Here is a 25,454-nt window from a genome sequence, read left to right on the forward strand (position 1 = left end):
ATGTAATCACTTTCGTTATAAATTACATTCCGCCATCTGTTGTGCAAATTCTCAATTCCAGACCCACAATAGCCATGATCCAAATTTTTACCTTAAAGTGGCATTGGTACAACAATGGGCTGACAAATGCCGTAACTTATTATACACCACTTCACAATAACCAATGAAAATGAAAATAGAGCAGATTAGAGTAAAAAATAATAAAATTATATCACATGAGAGTAAATTGACAGAATAATAACTCAATAGAACTGTCAATTCTATATAATTCCATCGAACTGTCTCCATTATATTCATAGACATAGTAATTCTAGACTGCTGAATATAATATAAAATGTTCATATTAAAAAGTGCCAATTTTTAAAATAAACAGAATCTGGTCTTCTAAGATAAAGCTATTTTTGTTCCAATGGGCGGTGGTTAGAAATTGAAAGGAACATTTGACAGAAATAACTTTACTGTAACTTTGTATTATAATAATACTTTGTCTATGATCAAATTATTCCATGGAACTGTTATTATAAATGATTCCATCGAAACTGTCTTGATTATATTTATTCCATCGAGCTATCTTGATTATATCATTCAATGGAACTGTCATTACTAATGATTCCATCGAACTGTCTTCATTATATTTATTCCATCGAACTATCTTGATTATATCATTCAATGGAACTGTCATTACTAATGATTCCATCGAACTGTCTTCATTATATTTATTCCATCGAACTATCTTGATTATATCATTCAATGGAACTGTCATTATAAATGATTCCATCGAACTGTCTTCATTATATTTATTCCATCGAACTATCTTGATTATATCATTCAATGGAACTGTCATTATAAATGATTCCATCGAACTGTCTTCATTATATTTATTCCATCGAACTATCTTGATTATATCATTCAATGGAACTGTCATTACTAATGATTCCATCGAACTATCTTGATTATATCATTGAATGGAACTGTCATTATAAATGATTCCATCGAACTGTCTTCATTATATTTATTCCATCGAACTATCTTGATTATATCATTCAATGGAACTGTCATTACTAATGATTCCATCGAACTATCTTCAATTTAATTGTCAGTACTATATGATTTATATATGAATACTATATGCTACAACATTTCGCAAGAGTAATCTGATTGGGTCTTGAGATAACATGACCAACAGAATTTTTCAGCTCACTATCACATTAAATAATTTATGTTTCTGAATGTTCTTGATTTTAGGTCCCTTCTATTTCAAAATGAGTTTTTTTGATAATTTTTTGAAGATTGATGAAAAATTGACGTTTCGGCGTATCAAAATATTTTGATAAAGACTTAAAATTAGTAGAAACGTCAATTTTTTATGAATTTTTCCAAAAATTATCAAAAAAACTAATTTTTAAACAGAACAGACCTAAAATCAAGAACATTTAGACACATAAAAATATCAAAAGGTCTAAGAAATAAGAAATTCAAATAATTAATTGTACTAACTAGGAGAGTTATAAAACATGGAATTATGTCGATGTTTACTTGCCTATGATTATATTATTCTACGGAACTGTCATTATTAATGATTCTATTGAAGTGTCTTCATTATATTTATTCCATCGAACTGTCTTGATTGTATTATTCCATCGAATTGTTATTATTAATGATTCCATCGAACTATCTTCATTATATTTACTCTATTGAACTGTTATGAGTCTTGAAATCACGTGACCTTCACTAGTATGCCAACAAAATTTTTCAGCTCACTATTACATTAACTAATTTATTGTACTAACTAGAAAAACTATAAAGCATTAAGTATGTAGATGTATATTTGTCTATGTATTATATATTTCTATAATTTCTTATTTCTTTTACCCGTTGATATGTTTATGTTTCCAAATCTTGATTTGAGGTCTCTTCTGTTTCAAAATTTGTTTTTGAAAAATAGAAACTTCTCAAAAGTGCAGAATGAAACAATTTTTAGTCGTAATGAAAAAAGTAAAAGTGTATAATCTAACCTAACCGAATCCAATCTATGAACATAATGGCTTTCAGCATTTTTGTTTTTAAAAAATTCAAAAGTACATAATATTTGAGTTCCGTGTTTGGCTTCGCAAATTCACACACAATTTCAAGCAACGTATACGGGAACAGAATCAATATGATTACTTAAAGAATTAGAATATTGGCGAGAAATCCAAGTAACGTGATCTCACGTACCAATCAGGTTTCATTTGCGAAATGTTGTATCATGGGAATCAGAAGCTTCTTACAATTCCATCGAACTATCCTTATTATGTTATTCCATCGAACTATCCATATATTATTCTATCTAACTGTCATTATTATTGATTCCATCGAATTTTCTCCATTATATTTATACCACTGAACTGTTGTCATATTATTCCATCGAACTATTAATACTAAATGATTCCATGGAATTGTCTTTATTGCGTTATACCATTCCAACCAACTGTCTTTATTAATGACTGCCATTTAACAGTTAATAGTTGTGGATGAAATAACATTATGAATTTAATAAGAAAAACTTTGATTTCAAGTGGAAAACCACAAAATGTACTTTTTTATATCATGATAACGCATTCGGTCTTTAGACGCCGTTTATGACGTGTGCCGTGATTGATTTCCCTCTACCGCAACGGTTAAAATATAGTAAAGAGATAAATGATCCTGCATTGCCAAAAATAACATTCAAGGTCAGGAATATTTTACCTCAAGATATAAATGATTGTTATTTTCTTTGAGCGGTTCATGATATAAACAGATACGTAATTTGATTTTATTATTAAAAGAATATATACACGTATCATTATGTCATCCTTATGGATTTTTTGGAGTTTTTACAGTCAAAAATCCCTACAATATTCATAACCACTGATATCTTTAGGTTGAGGTCGGCCAATTAGTGTGACTTGTTCTAATACGACTTTGGCTATTGCATATCCGGCAAGTGACAGCTGTTAACCGTGATAGATTTGGATTGTGATATATGAATATGACAAAATTTAAAATCACTTTTAAAAAATTTAGCATGGGTTGAATCATTATTATACTATTAAGAGATTGTCATTCTAAAATTTACTTATTGAATAGATAGTTGAATAATATATGCGATTAAATTTTTTTTTTCAAGTTCTTTGCATTCTAGAACATAGTAGAAAAAATCTAGAACAGCTTGAATCAAGCCAAAATCTAGAAAAATGCTTGATCAACTGAGAACAACTCATAAAATAGCGATGGCTTAAAATTTGGTGGTAGTTAAATAATATAAACAGTTCAATCATCTCTAAAACTTTTTTTTCAACCCTATGCATTCTGTAACAAAGTAGAACAAAACTAGAACAGATTGGAAGAAGCCAAAATGTTGAAAAATGCTTGAACAACTGAGAACAATTCATAAACTAGCGATGTCTTAAAATTGGGTGTTAGTTAATAATATAAACAGTTCAATTATCTCTAAAAGTTTTTTCTCAACCCTATGCATTCTGTAACAAAGTAGAACAAACCCAGAACAACTTGAAAGAAGCCACAATGTTCAAAAATGCTTGAACATCTTAGAACAACTCATATAATAGCGATGTTTTGAAATTGGGTGGTAGTTAAATAATATAACCAGTTCAATCATCTCTAAAAGTTTTTTTTCAACCCTATGCATTCTGTAACAAAGTAGAACAAAACTAGAACAGATTGGAAGAAGCCAAAATGTTGAAAAATGCTTGAACAACTGAGAACAATTCATAAAATAGCGATGTCTTAAAATTGGGTGTTAGTTAATAATATAAACAGTTCAATTATCTCTAAAAGTTTTTTCTCAACCCTATGCATTCTGTAACAAAGTAGAACAAACCCAGAACAACTTGAAAGAAGCCACAATGTTCAAAAATGCTTGAACATCTTAGAACAACTCATAAAATAGCGATGTCTTAAAATTGGGTGTTAGTTAATAATATAAACAGTTCAATTATCTCTAAAAGTTTTTTCTCAACCCTATGCATTCTGTAACAAAGTAGAACAAACCCAGAACAACTTGAAAGAAGCCACAATGTTCAAAAATGCTTGAACATCTTAGAACAACTCATATAATAGCGATGTTTTGAAATTGGGTGGTAGTTAAATAATATAACCAGTTCAATCATCTCTAAAAGTTTTTTTTCAACCCTATGCATTCTGTAACAAAGTAGAACAAAACTAGAACAGATTGGAAGAAGCCAAAATGTTGAAAAATGCTTGAACAACTGAGAACAATTCATAAAATAGCGATGTCTTAAAATTGGGTGTTAGTTAATAATATAAACAGTTCAATTATCTCTAAAAGTTTTTTCTCAACCCTATGCATTCTGTAACAAAGTAGAACAAACCCAGAACAACTTGAAAGAAGCCACAATGTTCAAAAATGCTTGAACATCTTAGAACAACTCATAAAATAGCGATGTCTTAAAATTGGGTGTTAGTTAATAATATAAACAGTTCAATTATCTCTAAAAGTTTTTTCTCAACCCTATGCATTCTGTAACAAAGTAGAACAAACCCAGAACAACTTGAAAGAAGCCACAATGTTCAAAAATGCTTGAACATCTTAGAACAACTCATATAATAGCGATGTTTTGAAATTGGGTGGTAGTTAAATAATATAACCAGTTCAATCATCTCTAAAAGTTTTTTCTCAACCCTATGCATTCTGTAACAAAGTAGAACAAAACTAGAACAGATTGGAAGAAGCCAAAATGTTGAAAAATGCTTGAACAACTGAGAACAATTCATAAAATAGCGATGTCTTGAAAATGGGTGGTAGTTAAATAATATAAACAGTTCAATCATCTCTAAAACTTTTTTGTCAACCCTATGCATTCTGTAACAAAGTAGAACAAAACTAGAACAGATTGGAAGAAGCCAAAATGTTGAAAAATGCTTGAACAACTGAGAACAATTCATAAAATAGCGATGTCTTAAAATTGGGTGTTAGTTAATAATATAAACAGTTCAATTATCTCTAAAAGTTTTTTCTCAACCCTATGCATTCTGTAACAAAGTAGAACAAACCCAGAACAACTTGAAAGAAGCCACAATGTTCAAAAATGCTTGAACATCTTAGAACAACTCATATAATAGCGATGTTTTGAAATTGGGTGGTAGTTAAATAATATAACCAGTTCAATCATCTCTAAAAGTTTTTTTTCAACCCTATGCATTCTGTAACAAAGTAGAACAAACCTAGAACAACTTGCAACAAGCCAAAATGTTGAAAAATGCTTGAACAACTGAGAACAATTCATAAAATAGCGATGTCTTAAAATTGGGTGTTAGTTAATAATATAAACAGTTCAATTATCTCTAAAAGTTTTTTCTCAATCCTATGCATTCTGTAACAAAGTAGAACAAACCTAGAACAACTTGGAAGAAGCCAAAATCTTGAAAAATGCTTGAACAACTGAGAACAACTCATATAATAGCGATGTCTTGAAAATGGGTGGTAGGTAAATAATATAACCAGTTCAATCATCTCTAAAAGTTTTTTTCAACCCTATGCATTCTGTAACAAAGTAGAACAAACCTAGAACAACTTGCAAGAAACCAAAATGTTGAAAAATGCTTGAATAACTGAGAACAACTCATAAAATAGCGATGTTTGAAAATTGGATGGTAGTTAAATAATATAAACAGTTCAATTTTCTCTAAAAGTTTTTTTTCAATTCTATATATTCTGTAACAAAGTAGAACAAACCTAGAACAACTTGGAAGAAGCCAAAATGTTGAAAAATGCTTGAATAACTGAGAACAACTCATAAAATAGCGATGTCTTAAAATTGGGTGTTAGTTAATAATATAAACAGTTCAATTATCTCTAAAAGTTTTTTCTCAATCCTATGCATTCTGTAACAAAGTAGAACAAACCTAGAACAACTTGGAAGAAGCCAAAATCTTGAAAAATGCTTGAACAACTGAGAACAACTCATATAATAGAGATGTCTTGAAAATGGGTGGTAGGTAAATAATATAACCAGTTCAATCATCTCTAAAAGTTTTTTTTCAACCCTATGCATTCTGTAACAAAGTAGAACAAACCTAGAACAACTTGCAAGAAACCAAAATGTTGAAAAATGCTTGAATAACTGAGAACAACTCATAAAATAGCGATGTTTGAAAATTGGATGGTAGTTAAATAATATAAACAGTTCAATTTTCTCTAAAAGTTTTTTTTCAATTCTATATATTCTGTAACAAAGTAGAACAAACCTAGAACAACTTGGAAGAAGCCAAAATGTTGAAAAATGCTTGAATAACTGAGAACAACTCATAAAATAGCGATGTCTTAAAATTGGGTGTTAGTTAATAATATAAACAGTTCAATTATCTCTAAAAGTTTTTTCTCAATCCTATGCATTCTGTAACAAAGTAGAACAAACCTAGAACAACTTGGAAGAAGCCAAAATCTTGAAAAATGCTTGAACAACTGAGAACAACTCATATAATAGAGATGTCTTGAAAATGGGTGGTAGGTAAATAATATAACCAGTTCAATCATCTCTAAAAGTTTTTTTTCAACCCTATGCATTCTGTAACAAAGTAGAACAAACCTAGAACAACTTGCAAGAAACCAAAATGTTGAAAAATGCTTGAATAACTGAGAACAACTCATAAAATAGCGATGTTTGAAAATTGGATGGTAGTTAAATAATATAAACAGTTCAATTTTCTCTAAAAGTTTTTTTTCAATTCTATATATTCTGTAACAAAGTAGAACAAACCTAGAACAACTTGGAAGAAGCCAAAATGTTGAAAAATGCTTGAATAACTGAGAACAATTCATAAAATAGCGATGTCTTAAAATTGGGTGTTAGTTAATAATATAAACAGTTCAATTATCTCTAAAAGTTTTTTCTCAACCCTATGCATTCTGTAACAAAGTAGAACAAACCTAGAACAACTTGGAAGAAGCCAAAATCTTGAAAAATGCTTGAACAACTGAGAACAACTCATATAATAGAGATGTCTTGAAAATGGGTGGTAGGTAAATAATATAACCAGTTCAATCATCTCTAAAAGTTTTTTTTCAACCCTATGCATTCTGTAACAAAGTAGAACAAACCTAGAACAACTTGCAAGAAACCAAAATGTTGAAAAATGCTTGAATAACTGAGAACAACTCATAAAATAGCGATGTTTGAAAATTGGATGGTAGTTAAATAATATAAACAGTTCAATTTTCTCTAAAAGTTTTTTTTCAATTCTATATATTCTGTAACAAAGTAGAACAAACCTAGAACAACTTGGAAGAAGCCAAAATGTTGAAAAATGCTTGAATAACTGAGAACAACTCATAAAATAGCGATGTCTTAAAATTGGGTGATAGTTAAATAATATAAACAGTTCAATTTTGTCTAAAAGTTTTTTTTCAATCCTATATATTCTGTAACAAAGTAGAATAAACCTAGAACAACTTGGAAGAAGATAAAATCTAGAAAAATGCTTAAATAACTGAGAACAACTCGATATAATAGCGATGTCTTGAAATTGGACAGTAGTGGGATATTAGTTAGTCTAAAATCAATTTTCTCTTTCAGTCCTTTGCATTTTGGAACAAACCTTAAAAATTTTTGTAACTTCTAAGTGGGACGCTAACACCGTCTTACATACATGTCGTGAAATCGAGATCAATTTCAACAGAGCTGCGTGGTTCTCATAAGTTGCCGGGTTTCAAGTATAAAAGGAGATTACGTTAAAAAAGAAAAATATTTTTTCCAGAATTTTTGTGTTTCCGTTTTTAAGCCAGGTACTTCTGGGACCATCCTCGTATTAGAAATTAATACTGTTATTTCGAGTGTGTAACCTAATTAAAATCCCAACCGGTCCGGCATACTGTAAATTTGAATATTTGATAGAAAACAACGGGCATGCGGTATATTCCTCTTTATTTATACATTTACTTGCAAACCCATTTTTAGAGGTCAAGGTAAATGAAATTCAAGGGTGGTACAAACATTTTTCATTATAGAAATGGTTAAAAATTTGAAAGAATTTTATAAAAAAACACTTACCGGAAACTAGAACAAGGATGTATAACCCAGTGTCCTGCAGCTTTCTGCCTGATCCTTTCTTTCATCAAAGCCTTTTTTGAGCCGAACAGTTTCATTGCCAACTTGTTATCTGTTGGCTGGAAAAGGGCTTGCAGTTGGTTCTTGATAAAACTCTGTTTGCCAGCTTCCGCGGAACCCAGTGGCGTTGGTCCTGGTTCTTCTTTCGGAGTGCCGTAAAGGGACACATCGTCGAAGTGAACCTGCACAAACAATCCAACAATAAAACACACAAAAACTCTTTGAAACATTGAAAGATAGTTTGAAAGTGATAACCACAACGTATAATAATAAATATGATAATGATATTACATCAGAAGAACCGAAAAAATCATCCTAAAGGTTCCGGTGTGTGACGGAAAATATCTATCAAAAATTTCAGCTCCATAACTTGATAATAAAATTTTTTATAGCCGGTTTATATTTGAACCATCCTCGTATATCATTAGACAACAATACTTCCGCTTCTGCCCGGTAAAGAATCACAATAAAAACACGCTTTTTCGAGGTCGCATTTATCGAAGTTCCCGAAATTAGTACTTCCTGTTTTACCAATAGTTGTATTACTTTGGGTTTGGCTTTTTAAACGGGACTGTATAAAATGATTTTTTTTTCCGAGATACCGGCTAGTTAACATAACCTAACCTGAGCTAAAGTAAACCTAACCTCACCAGAAATTGGATACGTTCCTTAATCAGCTTATGTCTGTCAAGAGACAGAATTTAAATTAAATTTGAATCAAAAAAACGCGATTTATTTGATTCATAACTCCAGTTAAAAAAAATCAATCCAATTATTAGTAAAACCGGAAGTACTATTTTCTGACATGTAGGATTTCGATAGATGGATCTCAAAAACGCTAAACTAACGTGCTTTTATTACGATCCTAAGCAAATCAGGTACGGAAATTTTACCCAAGAGATATTGGAGACATTTTATGTGATATAATTATGAAAAAAAGCGTGTAAAATAGAAAAATCGAGCAGGAAATCAGTAAATTAGTTTTTAATACAGCAATTATCTACTGTTGTGAAGCATGTATGTTCAACACTAACATAGGGGTGATAAATATCCCAAAGAAACTAACAAAATGTTGAAATATTTATAATGGAATATTATGGAACCAAAGGATATCAAAACCCAACAATGTTAGGCAGGAAAATATGGCAGATCAAATGATCTATGGGAACGACGACCGAAATTAAATTCTAGAAAATAATAGTTGGCAAATCAAGGAAGAAGACGATAAGAAATGACAGATGTCATCAAAACCAAACAACTAGTATGGAAAGTGAACACCACAAAGGTAATAGAGAAAAGGAAGACCACGATTAAGATGGAGAGATGGCGTAGATATGGAAGTGCTGGAGAAAGAACCAATAGAAGATAGATGGCGATAAGAAATTGAAATGATAATAATAAAGAAAAAAAAAACGAACAGGAAATTGTTGATATAATTTTTATGGCAGCAATTATTGACTGCCGTGAAATATAAAACTACCATAGAGGTAATAAATATCTCGAAGAACCTCACCGAAGATCTTTTATAAATTATAGGATCGGTTTAAAAGTGGAAAGGAGTCAATTAGCACATGTTTCGACGACCAATAACTCGTTAAAATGCACAGAAAGTGCAAAACCTCGATACATAATTTCTACGAATTTCGAAAAATCCTACCTTTCCGCTGCCCTTGTAATTCATATCGTTAGAGAGGTAATCCGTGATTAACAACGTTTCGTCGTCGATAGCCGTCACCAGCGAATCGGTACACGTGTTAGTATTCTCGATGCTGATCTTGATCGAGTCATCTTTGGCGAGTCGACAATGCGGCGGCGGCGTGCGAATTTCTTCTTCGGACTGCGAAGCCGCCGCTACGCGCCCGTTCGCTAGGCGCAAACTTGGCGCGCGCCTCCCGATACCCGTACCCCCCCTTTCCCCGCCACCCCCGCCACCGCCACCTCCACGTCTTTCGACGGCTCCGACGACGCCGACGCCTGCGCTGTTGTCCGCACCTCCACCGTCCCTGTAACAGAAAAAGACAAACGTCATTTGAACGAAGATCACTGTAATCTGGTAGGGGGTAACACGTGTTCGACCAGCAAGTCATTGGTCGAATTTGAAAAATAAATTGACAAGTGAAACAACTAGAGTTAGGTTATGTTTTTGTTTGTGGTATTCGCAGAATTAGTTATTTTGGTAGTTTTCACTTAAATAATAGCGGCAAATAATTTTATTATTCCATGAATTTTTTTCCACTTTAAAATCGCCGGGTAAATATTTATTTACAAAATGCAAAATATGAAGATTATTCACATTAATATGTATAGGTACGAGGGTTGTCTGAAAATTTCCGGGCATGACTAGAATTCTACCAGCCTGGTTCTAATGAAAAGTGAATCTCTAATGAACCGCGACTACAAAAACTTGATATTTGATTTGCTATTTCGCAGGATAATAATTAAAATTAAAATATTTTTGATAGAAATACAATAGATGTCGCCAAGACGATTGAGGTGCACCTTTTGAACAATCTACTTCATTAACATTCATAGTTATTTCTATATTTTTCATTACACACTCGTAAGCAAAAAAATCGACCCAAGTCGCACGCTCTAGCTCAAAAGTCTTTAACATAAAACTGTAGTTTCCATTCTTTTTCTGATTTTAGCATTTCATAGCCATTAGTCTTAGCTTTATAATTAATTATATATTGTGGCGTTAAAAATAAACAAATACAATATATACGAGGTACAAAAAGGTAACTAATGAGACACCTGCTTCTAAATGTTCATTTAGTAAGAATAATCACAAAAACCCGTGAAACTATTTGTTTTACGGGTTTCAAATACTTAAAATGTGTAAAATGTTTATTTTGATATATATTGAAATGCGGTTAAAATATTTTTTGTCTCCATTTTACAATGCGATCGGCTTTCAAATATTACACAAGTGACTGGCCTTCTCTTATTACGGTTTACTGACATTTGTGACACTGACCTTCTGTAATTCTAGACAATAATCTTTTTTTCTTTGTTTAAAAAATATGTTTTACTTGAATTTTTAATCTTTTTAAGGTATATTAAGCAGTGGAGGCCATTTTGGAGGGCTTGTTCCGGACCTGGATACTAATTTGTTATTATTTCCTCAATATTATCTTAGAAAAGCCAATTGCAAGATCTCGATAAAAGAGCAGATGGTATGGATACACTTTTCACTGGAATACCACCCAGTTGGTTTAACTTGATAACTTTCTTTTTGGTTTATTTGCAGTTCTGGTAACCGACTGCGATATCTCGGCTTTATCAAAAAAATTCCAAAACCCATTCGTAAAAAACCATTGTGATTACAAGCACTATAAAGTTAAGTTAACTTTTTGTTGCTTGGTATAATAAAAAAAAAGATGTGGTACAGTGTGATAGTGATAAAGCCGTGCAACTCATTCAAAGATAGACTAAACTTGATCCTAGATAAGATGACCATCAATTTCTTCATTTGTAACTAGCACTAGCACTAGTATTTTATCTCACACTATGGTAGATATATGTAAGACCGGAATGTAGCTCCATCAAAAAGTCATCCAACCCATCCAAAGTAGGTTTTATATCAGAAAACCATCGATTTTTTCGCATTCAACTAGCTTTTCCTGGTGGTAGTTTGTAGATTTTGAGTGATAAGACGTTTGCAGCCCTAATTTTTCATCGTGAACTATGGTTGATATATATAAGGGTTGATAGAAATGTCTATTCATCTCAAGATGTATATTTTGCAGTCATTGTGATTAAATGACTATTATACATAATGATTGGTGCTTTGTACTTTGGTGGAATTTAACAAGACATCGAAATGGTCTGAAGGATTACATTTTATTCAATTTATGAAGATGTGTTTGGCTGCAAAGCTAAAATCGGATTGGAAAGTCTTTCTAAAGACGCTCTAGTTGAACTGTCTACTGAAGAAGAGCTAGAATCTATATTAAATGGAAACGAAAACCTGTTGTATGATATCGGGAAGAAATAGGAAGCGATACTGAATTTTGAAACACTGATTCTAAAAAATTCTCCAGTCATCTATACTTTTTTTTGGCTTCACAATCCAAAGGCAGTGATTTAAAGCCGCAAAGCAACGAGGTTTCTTTGATTTGCCGATCATTAATGATCGGCAAAGCAGAGTCGTTAGTTATTTCTTGCTGTATTTCTCTCCGTGACATTTATCATTTTTAAATATTAATTTTTTGTCAGGAAGACATTTGAAAAACGGTCATTTGGGTCATATCTATTCAATAAACTCTCCAAATGACTTTTCCATTCTATGTAAACTTCTTTGTTCCACTCGCACTTTCACCGGAAACCTTTGTTGAAGATCAGATCATGTCGTTTCTTGAAATTTTCCATCCAACCATCGCTAGCTTTAAAATTATGGATTTGCGGTGGTTCTTAAGCTTTCATTTGTTTTCATTTCTACACTGTTCAATCCATGTACACAAACATTGTTCTAAATTAGGGAATTCAGTCTTTCACATAGAAGACTTTCTGCCGATTCTTGCGTCTTCAATAATTCAGCTCCGTTTTTAATATGATGGATAATGTACTCTTATGTATTCCAGACTGTACTGCAACGTCTTTTCTCTTCAATTCGTTTTTCACAGCATCGATAGCTTTTAAATTCTCACCATATGTTAAGTTTTCGTTTTGAATCTATTTATGAAGAAATTTTTTGTTATAATATTTATATATAAACTATAATAATTCATTTTCGGTCAATGTCTGATAACTTTCATAATTGTGGTTTGGTAATAACTGGTTTTCTTTATGTCAAGTTTATTAAAAAAATTAATAAATATATTTTATGCTCTATTTAGAACCAATTGCGACACAATTTAATTAAATTTTTTATATTATTATATTCCATTGGAATTTCCAAATTACCATGATAGCTGTAAAACTGCTTACCCAAAATTATGATCATTTATTTACCAATTTAGACGCTGGAGTTGGCTCCAAAAAACAGGGTCGATAAGGTGCGCGCCATTTCAACTTGTAAACTGGCGGCCCCAAATGCCAGTTCTTAAGGTCAGCACAGGTCGGATATGAAGATGCCAGCCGGTTTTCCCGAACGAAAAGATTGGCTGGAAAACCTCATAACGTGCGCGCGTGAAACCTTTTGTAACGTGGGGTTTAAACCTCAAATAAGAGCGGTGTAATAGCGCAAGAAGTTTTGCAGCGCTCGAAACTTTTTTATTAGGTTTTTTGGGGTCTCAACTAAGAGCAGTTTCTTGGGGCAACACGAGCTGTTACTCAATACTGAACAACTTTATCAAATAGTATAACTATTCTCAGAAGTTTTAAGAAAAATTTGATCAAAATCAATTGATAATTGGCGCAGAAAAAAAAAATTAGAAGCCCGTTTTTTGCGTTGTTGGCGGCGGTTCCAGTAGTTGGAAAATGATTATATTTCAGCGAGTTTTTATCGTATCCTGATGATTTTTTTTTAATTTCGGGTAACAGATATTTTGAATGGAGACCATGATCAAAAATAATTTTCCATTAAGCAAAACTTTTTGCGCTATAACACTGCTCTTAGTTAAGACCCCGCGCGCGCACGTTATAAGGTTTTCCAGATGAGTTTTCCGGCACTTTTGATCACTTCTTACGAGGGTTTTCCGACGTGCAAAACTTCTTACACTATAACACCCCTCTTATTTGGGGGGTTTCGCGCGCGCACGTTATGAGGTTTTCCAGCCAATCTTTTCGTTCGGGAAAACCTGCTAGCATTTTCATATTCGACCTGTGGTGACCTTAAGAAGTGGCGTTTGGTGATGTACTAAGTTTGGGCTGCCAGTTTACAAGCTGAAATGGCGTACACCTTATCGACCCTGTTTTTTGTAGCCAGCTCTGGGACTAATTGCCGACTCTTGCCTGGCGCTGTGAAAAATTTAACCACATTAGGCCAGTTACCAGCCGATTTCCCATGTGATTTTGATAATCATGGTCGATTTTCTTGGAAATTGGTTTAAAGGTTGAATTTATAATCTTCTTTAAAATATACACTGTGTAGAAGGGGTGAAAGCCATCCCTTATTGGAGATGAAAATTCATTCCATCAAAATAATCTCGTAGGTCAATAGATTGACTAATTCTAAGCAACTTTAGAGTTATTAACGATTGAAAATGCCTATTTTTCATTGGAAAAACGTTAAGAACAAAAATATAGTTAATAAACAGAGATTCGTTTTTTAAGGACCTCTGTAAATTCAATAATAACTGAGTTATTGCTCGTTGGAGCAGGGCTATTTTTGGGGAACCCCGAAATCGAAAACTTTTAACCTCAAATAACTTTAAATTGATGAAATTTTTGAAAAAAACTCAAGAAATATTTTTCAAAGTATTAGAAAAACCTTTAAATTGAGCACTGTCAAAAGTCTTTTGCATAAGAGTGGACTGATTTATAACAAAAATAAGGTTTCTTACCACCCTAATTGAAATTAATCATAATCCACTTGTAATTTGACCGGTTTTAAATGCTTATCTTGAAAATCTTAATTGTAGGTTTTCTCATGTCAAAAACTTTGAACTTTTCCAAATTTGTGTATCATAAAAATCGAAAGAGATACATTAGTTCACAGTTTGAGCTGCACCCTTTTCGAAACCGGGGGTCGAAAAAAGTTTTAATTGATATGACGGTGAAGAACTTGAAATCCCTTACAAAATGCTTTTTTAAAAAAGTTTCTAGCTTGAAAATTAAGCTAGTTATTGTCGAAAAACCAAGTGCTTTTTTTTTTGAAAATTTCGGTGTACGAATTTTGGAGTATTGGAGAAACGTGGAGCGTACAATCGAGCAACAGCTGTTTGAAACGTCGTTTGAAAATGTCAACAAATTTAGGAATAATACATTTAAATTTCATTTTACCCGAAACATCCATAAAATATGGGATTTTAAATTTTTTTGCAATAAGGGGTAGTTTCCACCCCCCAAAATATAAAAAGCATGGTTCCGCTCAGGGAAGATATCGTAGAGAGGGGTAAGTACAGCTTGAATTAAAATTTGCATGAAAATCGAGATCATAATAAGTGTTTTTAAAAAAATCTTTCAATATCACTACCCTCAGAGGATGGTTTTGGAGGGGTTGCATGAGTCCGATTAATCAAAAACTTGTTTCAGAATAACAACAGACCTACGAATAATTCATATAAACTGTATTTCACTCAAATACATGCTATAATCGAAGATTTTTAAATTTTTTACGAAAAGGGGTAGTTTTCTTGCCTAAAACATAAAAAGCACCCTTCGGCTCACGGTATATTTTGAATAAGGGGATAAATAGGGCTAAAAACCAAACTTTCATCAAAATTCGAAGTTGATTAACGAAATTCCACAATTAATAACGTTTTTTACCGCTTGTTCCTGGCCTACATATGTAATGAAAAATAATTTTTGTCTTTAAGCGATTTTTTTGTTTTTTTTTAAGTAAGAATACAACAACTATACTGTAATTTTGAACATGATTTTTTTCATTCGTCTAATATTACAGTTTTCATTGATATAAAAACGTATACAAAAAGATCTGCGAATACATAATTTCCTAGTAAAAAAATGCTACAAACTTTAGTTCGCAGAATTTGCCAGCAGTTTCAACAAGAATATTGAATGGCGAATCGTTCTGGGAATTAAGGACAAGGTAGGTAATATTGAACACCGATACATCATCACATTCTGTTTTAGTGTTTTCAAAATAACGGTATTACGAATTGTATAGGGAAAAGTTAACAAAGAAAAGGTTTATCTCTCAAAATCAAGTGGATAAATATTCAAGTCACAATTATCAACGATTAATACGTGGGTTGTTTGAAAAGTTAACTCTTTCAACCCGACCAATCATGGGCAAACAGACTTGATTGTTTCAATGGAATTGATTCGAAGAAAACTGACGTGCTCGGTTGTTGTATGGCAGAAAACAGACTAAAGTGGGTTTCACACCAGATAATTATCGATTTCTTCACATTCAACTTGTGGGACGTGTGTTAATTTGTATAATAAGGCATTTATAACCCTAGTTTTTGATTCAAACACCAGTGATGATCACTGTTTTAACCCTCCTAGCAAACATGAAAGCACCTGAAGCGTAGAGGGAAGACTGAAGTATGGTTAAGTTATGGTTAAAACTTGATCAAGTGTTGCTGTGATCCTGGCAAGCTCAAAAACAGCCGTTTTTATGCCGTGAAATAGTGTGGTCCGCTAATTTGAGTATCAAGATAGCGGGCCACCCTCTAGAAAATAGCCCCTTCTTTTTACAATAACTAAAAGATAATTGCGACTTGTGGCTACGGAAAGATTTGATTAAGCTACACCTAAAGTGTAATTCGAATAGTCTTTTTGTATTTAATACTTCGAAAGGTTATAGTTCGTTGATCACATAGACCTTGTAATGGACCAGCCGAAGAGGGAGAAACCACGGTTTCCACGAAAACCAGCAGTTGTTCTTCCTTGAAGTGGGTATCAGATTGTCCCGCTCGACTGTCGTCCAGCTGCAGATTAATCCCTGTGATTCCCTGAGTGAATTTTTATGGCTAACTCTTAATTCGATGGGCGTAGAACCAGGGGTTATTGGCATCTTAAGAGGCTTTACCTGAACCTCCAGGTCAGAAACTCTGGTTGGAGATCGAAGCAACATTTGAATCCGGGACCGTTGAAACCTGAACCTTCTTGGCACAATCGACCTTCTTTTTTTTCTCAGCGCCATTGGAATTGCGGCTTTTGAGCCAGGCAATGTCAAAAGCGTCGTTCAGAGTATCTACATCGGTAAAACCGATATTTTGGGATAGTGGGTTCCGTGGTACTAATTTTTTCCCTCACTTCTACGATTGTTAAATCGGCAAGTGCTGACATCTTCAGAATGAGGTCGAAAACTTCTCAGACAACCCTCATATGCAATCTGGGCAAAAAGTAGTTAAAGATTCTTCAGTAATATTTAATAAAAAATTCATTTAAAATTATAATAATATATTAATTCTAAAATGATAAGTTTAAAAGCAAATGTATCATGTTCTAGCTATAAAAGGCATAATAAAAACGTGGAAAAATGTAAATGGAACATGTTTGTAAAATGTTTTCTTTAACATATATAAATAACATTTTAACGCGTAGTAACAAAATCAGATAAATTTTTTCATACTATGTGAAAGTAAAAAAAAACTATCAATATGACAATTTAGAGTGAATTAACTTTTGAGATATGGCAACACTGATGTCAATATGTCAAATTTGACATTGACAATATAAAGTTTTAAACATTTTTAATGGTGAACGTACTCATAATTACTTGAATAAATCGCAAACTGTGACTTTCGAGGTGGATTAAACCATCAGCAGTATACAGATCAACTCGCTTCGACTTTTGATGATGAAGCACCATTTTGGGTCACGGTGTTTCGTTGGTTTTCCGAATTCAATCGTGGTCGCAGTTCGCAACAGGATTAATTCCTTGTAGATCGTCTCAAAAACGGATTTTGTGCGAGAAAATATCGATGCTGTACGTAAACTTATATTGCCGTGACATTGAGACTCACTTGGGCATTAGTTCCACTCGCATCAACCCGAAACTATGAAAGATGTTCGCGCACGGAGCACTTCCAAGCAAATGGTCGCCTGTTTTTTCGAAATTACTGGACGTATCGCCACCTTTTGCATTAGAGCAACGTAGACCGGTCAATTCTGAATGGTACACCAGCATTTGTTTGCCAGAATCAGGGAAGCCAATCGCAGAAGACAAATAATTTTCCACCACAGCAATTCAAACAAAAAACTTTTTGAATAAACAAACATCCAAATGATTGGTTCAAATCACGCATACAGAAATGTATTGATCTTATTGGAGAATATTTTGAAAAACAATATTGTCTATCTCAAAACTAAAGTAGCAGCCCTCGTATTGTATTTATGTCAAAGTGATACTATTTATATCGATGGACTTAAAGAAAGTGTTAATATAATCACTAATTCATAAATATTTATTTGTTTTTTATTATTTTTATCATTGTGTCATTTAAATACGGTAGTTCATACAATTTAAATCTGAAATTTAACTAGATAACCACATTATGCCGCTAGACGAGTAAATGTTAAAATTTAATATAAATACTCACTCGATGAAATCACAGTTTTTATAAAATCCTTATCGTTGCTATAAAAAAAAACACTTATCACGAATGTCCACTTATCAATTATTTATTATCGAAACGCACAACACCACCAACGATTCACAACAGAAAAACGATTTTTAGGTTAGAGGAATGCGTGGTTATCGTGATGATTGGATTGAGACAAGAATGTTCGACGTTCCAATACAAAAGTGATTCGCCGACTGGCGACTGGTTCAACATTGCATTTACCAAGAAATTTAATTGAACTTGATAAGTTTCCTGCTGCGATGGGGAATTGAACATGACGAGGTGGGAAGTGCTGAGATTCGATAAAATTTGTATATATATATATATATATATATATATATATATATATATATATATATATATATATATATATATATATATATATATATATATATATATATATATATATATATATGTTATATCATTGCCTAATTGGCGCCAAACGAAGAATGATGTTATAAAAAATCAAAACAAACTTTTTGCACGACGTCGCTTGTTTATTTAAACGAATTATCATTGAACTAATTAAAAAGAATGTTTAGTAAATGTTATTGTAGATATGTATAACTATTATTATTATAAAAGTACAACAAATATTACGTAAGGTTATAAAATTGGAGTATATACCTAAATAATTTTTTTGATGATCGATATTGAATTCATAAAATATTTAATTGATTATAGAGATGGGGTTGCCGATTTTTTTAACAAGAAATAAAGTATACACCGATTTACACGGTAGATACGTTCCCGAGAAAAACGAAAATTAAAAATTTTCGAGTCAAAACCGTGTAAATCGAAAAGCAGTGCCGGATTAAGCCAGGGGCTTGGGGGTGGCTATAGCCCTGGGTCCCAGGTCCAAGAGGACCACATAATTTGGAAATCATTCTGTTTTTTTGATGTGTTGATACCATAAATTTAACGTATTGATATTATTTTGTGAATTTTTCCGGGTTTCCGAATTCCCTAAAGGGGCCCCGTCGTTATTTTAGCCCCGGGCCTTATAAATCTTAATCCGGCTCTGTCGAAAAACTTGCTGAAAACACAGAAATAAAAATAAGGTTAAAATATGTAACATATTACGGAAACACTGTTTTTTTATTTAATTAGAATACATTAAATAGAATAACAAAAAATAAAACCAAATGTCACTGTCAGAAATTACTCTTTTTTTCGGAATCGAAGGTTCGAATCCACTTTCATTACTTTCAAGTTATTTGTGCCGATTCGATTTTTAAAGCAGAAATATTTACATTATGAGAGATGGTAATAAAATCGGTTATTAACAATTGCTTCGAATAATTTTTTGTAAGATCTTTGTAAATTCTTCATATTGAGCGAAGCAGCGATTTATGTCACGTTGGAGCTCTTTCAACGTTTCTTCCCAATGCGAATCCTTGGCGGATGACTTTAGCATTGACTGTTACTGGTACTATTTCTTCTTCATCAGATTTGTCAGACTCACTTTCGCAAACTATGTTAACTAAATCATCCTCACTTGGTTCTTTATCAGCCATTAACTCTGCGATATCATCATCAGTAAAATCATCAAGACCTTCTCCGCCCAATGAATGCGCCATCTGTCCTTCTATTTGCGAATATTCATCATTTAACGTTGAAATCGAATATTCATCTTTGACTACATTTGGCTACAATTTTTTCCAACAGCTATTGAGCGTTGTTTGATTAATCGCAGTGTATTAGACCTTTGACCTTAAATATTTTTTGGCATCTGGGATAAAACATTCATGAAACCATTCAGTAAACATTGCAGCAATAACCCACGCATTCTTGTTAGCCCTCCAATAAACGGGATGATTATTGATGTTTACTCCTTAAAGGCACGGGGCATTTTTGATTTGTTAATCACTAATGGTTTCATAATATAATCTCCTGAAGTATTTTGAGACATTTATAAAATTTTTAGACATTAGTCCTTTCAGGCATTTTTTTCCTGACTCATCAGCATTGAAAACCTGATCAGGGGTGTATGAATTGTCGTTGATAATTTCTGTAAAATTTGCTGGATATTTTTGGGCTGCATCTACGTCTAAGTTCTATCTATTGTGTAAAAAATGTCTTATTTTGAATCTTTCAAACCAGCCATGACTTGCCAAAAAATTTGGGTTCTTTTCAGTTGAAGAAAAAGACGGTAATTGCTCTACTCTTTTTTGCGTTTGATCTTCTATCCAAAGCATTAACGCTTTCTCCATTTTTTCCATTGCGATATTTCTGGTGTATGATGTTGTGCCCATACTCGTGGTACTGCCAGCTGCATCACTCTTTCTAATTGTGTTTTCATTTGTTCTAATAGTTCTTATTGTAGCTTCGTTCATGCTATATGATTTTGCAACACCTACTCTACTCTATCACTCAAAATTTCGATTTGAGTTTCTAAAGAAATAACTTTTCTTTTAACTTTTTTCTTCATTACAAGCCTATAATTTAGTTGCGATTAAAGTAAAATTCTGAGGGTAAAAATACGGGAAATTTTGGGGGGAAAATTAAAAACTTTTATTTTTTATTAAATACTTATTTCTTTATTATATTTTTAATGAAACTTTATCGAAGCGTAAGAGAATTCTACCTAATGTTTATAGGTTAACTAAAGAAAATAAACAAATTATAAATTTTAATAATTGTTTTTTTCATTAATTTACAAGTACTAAGCTCCAAATAATAACAAAATTATTATACCTTTAATAAAAGAACCAGTTGTTTTAATTCACCACAACTAGACTGTTTAATAATTAATTTGTACTCAAATTGAAATGTTTTAATTTTTTTCCCTCCAAAATTTCCCGCATTTTTCCCTCTGAATTTTACTTTAATCACAGGCGTTAATTTATAATAATCTAAATTACGCACTCACTTGTTATTTACGAATATGAAAAATTAAATCTTTTTGAAACTGAGAAACTTTCACTCAAATACAATTTTCCGTAGATAAAACAGTGTGCGTATGCAGCAAATCAGCAGGGATTTAGTAGAGTGCGATAAAAACAAAAAAAAAACTTATTTGAAAAAGAATCTTTCAGTAAATACTGATGTGGCGGGAACAGAAAGCAGATATGAGACAATTTTGGTTGTATTTTCAAATTCTTCTGAAATGTTTATTAATAAATGGCTCCACTTTTGTCCAATAAATTTCAAGAATGCTTTGTCTTTGTCCGATATTTTTTTATAAATTACTTTGAAATTTACTAATTTCGAATATAAATCATCCATAGCGTTATCGAGTTATTGGGCAAGCAAATTTAGATTATCTATAATTTTCTCAAAATGTTCAAATGTGACCGAACACTTCAATGACGCGAAAAAAAGTTACGTTCTGTGAACGCACACACTCGCATGTCTGTCAATGAGTGACAGTGTAGAATATTTGACATTGACAGATACGTTCAGAAATTCAGTGAAATTTATTTGTGGCAGCACTGCACTGAACAGTGTGCGTCCTCTGGCTAAATAAAAACAAATTTGTATTACCGTTTAAGTATAACACATAATAATGTGGTTGTATTTTGATGCTACAGACATTATTTTGTAAACTTTATTTTTGTTCAACAGTAAAAAGTTTAATGTAGTGCGTTTTTTAGAAATTCAGAATTATATACTGATTAAATGATGAAGTATAAATATTTTTCAATCTTACCAACGTAATAATAAAAAATATAAACTAGTTATTTATTTAATTAAAAAATCACGAGTGTAATTAGTTTAATATTATATTAGAAACTAATAAGTCATTTTTTATTTAAATCTAATAATTCCTTTCATACTATATTGCGAGTATATCGAGGATTTTCTTTTGGATGAAAAACTTTTAACTAAATTGGTGTCCTAACTATAGAAAATTCCACATTCCGCACTTGACTTAAGTCAACGCCAACAGATTGGAAAGTTTCTCCTTAGGTTTTGTGAACTGCATAGAAAATGTAGATCTAACGGAAAATTGTGACGCTCCTTCAGGTTGATCTTCCATTGAATCATAGCTTTGGTATATTTATAAATATAAAAAGTATAAAAAGCGCCTGTTTTGCTCTGTCTTTCTTCCCCTCATAATTTCCATTGGCTTTACAGTTACCAAATACTCAATGAGATTGTTGCTTGGAATGATATTCTGTGGCAATTCAATTTCTTCCATATCTGCTCAATATCCGTGATTTTCAAAGTGATCCAAGTGGACCACCAGGGGTTCACGGGAGATTCGACGGGAGTCTTCGTTGGGCGTGACAAAAAATGAGATTCCACAATCGTAAGCGGGGGTTCATGGAAATTTATTTGGATTTAAGAAGTTCAGTAAGAACTTGCATATTCCATATTCCGTACAACGCCGGCCGCCGTCCCGTCCAGTTCAGCCTTGTGGTGTATTTGCTTGCAGTCTTGCACGAACTTGTTTGATTTTTCACCAATATGAATACGAATGTCGAATATTAACGTTACTCATTTGTTTCCAGAATCTCATAAAGAAAAGTGAATCGATATTATCTAGTGTTGGCCAGTGACGGAATTTGTTTCCAGACTTTCGAAAAGAAGAGTAAAGTATTTTGAGATGCGAATACTACTTTGAGTTGTTGGATCGTTTGATTGCAAAAATCAAGGTAAAACGACCAAAACAATGCACCGATTCGTAAGTCGATGGCAACGATGGTTGAATTGAACGAATTGCGCTATTTCATCTACCGTATAGTCCAGATTTGCCCTCCGGTGACTATTGGCTATCCACCGATCTCAAAAAATTGTTCGCCGGTGAGAAATTCAGCTCAAATGAAGAAACAATTGCTGAAACTGAAGCCTGTTTTGAAGCAAAAGTCAAATCCTGTCTACTAAAAAAAGTCTATGGATTACGAATGATTCATCATTTTATTACTCTATTATGATAATGAAAAATGGGGGTTTTATATTGTCCTCGAGGATGGAAATGCATAAATGCAACCTCAAATATCTACAATTACATCAACCTACTGAGCTTTCGACAAAAAAATACATATTTTTGAACCTAAGTATTAACAACTATGTGTTTTACGATAAAAAAATAATTTAGAGCAAAATTTAAGATAATTTTTGGTTTTGAGTACCTTTTGGAGCCCCTTTGTCAGTATTACCCGAGACACGATGCGCCACTGGAATGCGCGTCAATAAAAACTAATACCATCCAATAGTGCAAAAAATAGAATGCAAGCGACATTCAGAAACCAAGGATCTTTCTATAATTAATGGTTTTATGAATTAGTTTTGCTACCAGGCTACATTCCATATTGATTTTCGTGAAAAGGTTTCGAATAAAATATTCAATATGTTTAATAAATATCATAAGTTTCAGGAAATTTTATTTTATTGATACGCTGTACAATCTACTCTATAAGCACAGTATTAAGTAAATAGTCTATAAGTCAATATCGTGAATCAGGAAGCATTCATTGACACTACTTTGATAACATTTATTTTGAAAGATCTGGTTGGTAGAATAGAATATTCATTAATACATTGTTGTGGTCGTTGGATACGATTTTTATATCCTATGGAATGATCCTTCATTACATCTTTGATTCGTTCATCGCCTTAACATAGGGTTGCCAACCATCCTAATTTCCCAGGACATGTCCTAGTTTTTGTAGTGTCCTGGGTTTTCAAATTTTAAAATTCGTGCGCTTCAGGTATGCCTACTACTTCCTGTAATATTTCTTCCAGATCAGAAACTGTTTCGCTTTGCCCATCAGACTCTAGCACCATCTCAACATCATCAGTTTTGATTTTTTTTGTTTTTCTTCTTGAAAACTTGTGTTTTATTTGACGCACTGGTAGAAGGTTTGTTTGCTGTTTCTGAGATGGTTGCTTCAACTTTTTCAAATGAAGCAGGCACTTGCAATTTTTTCTTCCTTCTTCTCGAGCCATCTGTAGTTAAAAATTCAGCTCTTTTCTTCTCCAACTATGACATAAAAGCTTCTCCTATAGACTCTTTATCCACGGGCTGGCTTTCTGGAAGGGATGGATTCCATATTTGGCAAATATATAAAAAAAGTAAATAGTAACCTTTGGTATTTGATAATAGACACTTTTATTGATAATAAAAAATTATTGTAGCTAGTATTTGAAGGTTATTTTTTTTATTAAAAAGATTAACAACAAAATTTAAACACCTATTCTGTTTTTATTGACCGTGTGGGAAATAACGGCTTGAGCAACAAAAAAATTACAACAATTACCTACCATGTAATTCACTTAAATAGGAAGAAGGTTTTTATATACACCGACAGAGACATGAAAAAATTAACAAATTAAAAGAACCTCGTTTAAATTTTTTGCAAGTCTAGAAGTACACACCTGCTATAGATTTTACATAATTGAAAACCAGTTTAAAATTTCTGGTAGTGGCACCATATAAAAATTGTTGTTTTCGATACTCGAATCCTATTTATTATCTACATCAATTAATTAAATTAAATTCATATTTTATATTGTTATTTATGATTCTGTATCATTAAATAGAATTTTGTTTCTAGTACAAACAGAACTCACCCATTGCAATCAAATAGTTCAGGGAAGATAAGAAACGAATGAGAAAAACTAGTAGACAGCACATATCGAGATACGGTTTTCTACAGTGTGTTCTGAAAGCCGTCAGAAAAGGATTTTATGGTCAGGGATTTGATGCAAAATTTATCTCGTTGCTGGCAAAATATTGATATAGAGATTCATAAAAAATAACACCAATCTATCAGTTTAAATAAAAGTTTGTAGAGACTTCTTTTGTGCATAGAAAGAGGAAAAGTTTTATCCTGTATAGTCCATCGTTTTGCTGTACTTTGTCTATGAATTTATTTCTCAACTGTGAATTCTTTACTTACATTATTTAAACTTAAACTAAGGTAGTGGAGGCAAATATGGCCCACATTTATTTAGGTTATTATATTTATATATAATTTAGCATAATAAAAAATGAGTTATATAAAATACTTCATTGTATTACAGTTGGGCCATATTTACCTCCACTATCTTATACATTATTATGTTCCAATTTCTTCTTCAATGTCTTTAACTGTAACAGTTTTTCAATTTTGATATTTTGGCTATTGGATTCCGATGAACTTGATACATTACCATTTCCCTAGGTGTTAAATGTTCTTACTAGTTCCAGCTGCAGCTAAAAAACCCAACATTTTTTGTCAAAACTACTAATTTCCTTTGGGATAATAAATTC

General features: G+C 32.3%; 1 protein-coding gene across 3 annotated transcripts in view; it reads right to left on the reverse strand.

Moving 5' to 3' along the window:
• Positions 1 to 18,521, reverse strand: part of LOC130446256 (potassium/sodium hyperpolarization-activated cyclic nucleotide-gated channel 2) — a 138,287-nt gene extending 119,766 nt beyond the window's left edge. For 2 of the 3 annotated variants that reach the window (XM_056782385.1, XM_056782384.1), the window contains exons 1-3: positions 18,230 to 18,521; positions 9,769 to 10,114; positions 8,055 to 8,293 (exon numbers count right to left, since the gene is read on the reverse strand). In XM_056782385.1, coding sequence (XP_056638363.1) covers positions 8,055 to 8,293; positions 9,769 to 9,792 — 263 coding nt within the window. In that variant the 5' untranslated portion in view covers positions 9,793 to 10,114; positions 18,230 to 18,521. Of the gene's footprint in view, positions 1 to 8,054; positions 8,294 to 9,768; positions 10,115 to 18,229 lie in introns of those variants that run through there. The other variant, XM_056782386.1, reaches the window with a different exon arrangement.
• Between the last annotated feature and the right edge of the window lie 6,933 nt (positions 18,522 to 25,454).

This window comes from Diorhabda sublineata, chromosome 7 (assembly GCF_026230105.1).
Source record: "Diorhabda sublineata isolate icDioSubl1.1 chromosome 7, icDioSubl1.1, whole genome shotgun sequence".
In the NCBI taxonomy this organism is placed as follows: Eukaryota; Metazoa; Arthropoda; class Insecta; order Coleoptera; family Chrysomelidae; genus Diorhabda; species Diorhabda sublineata.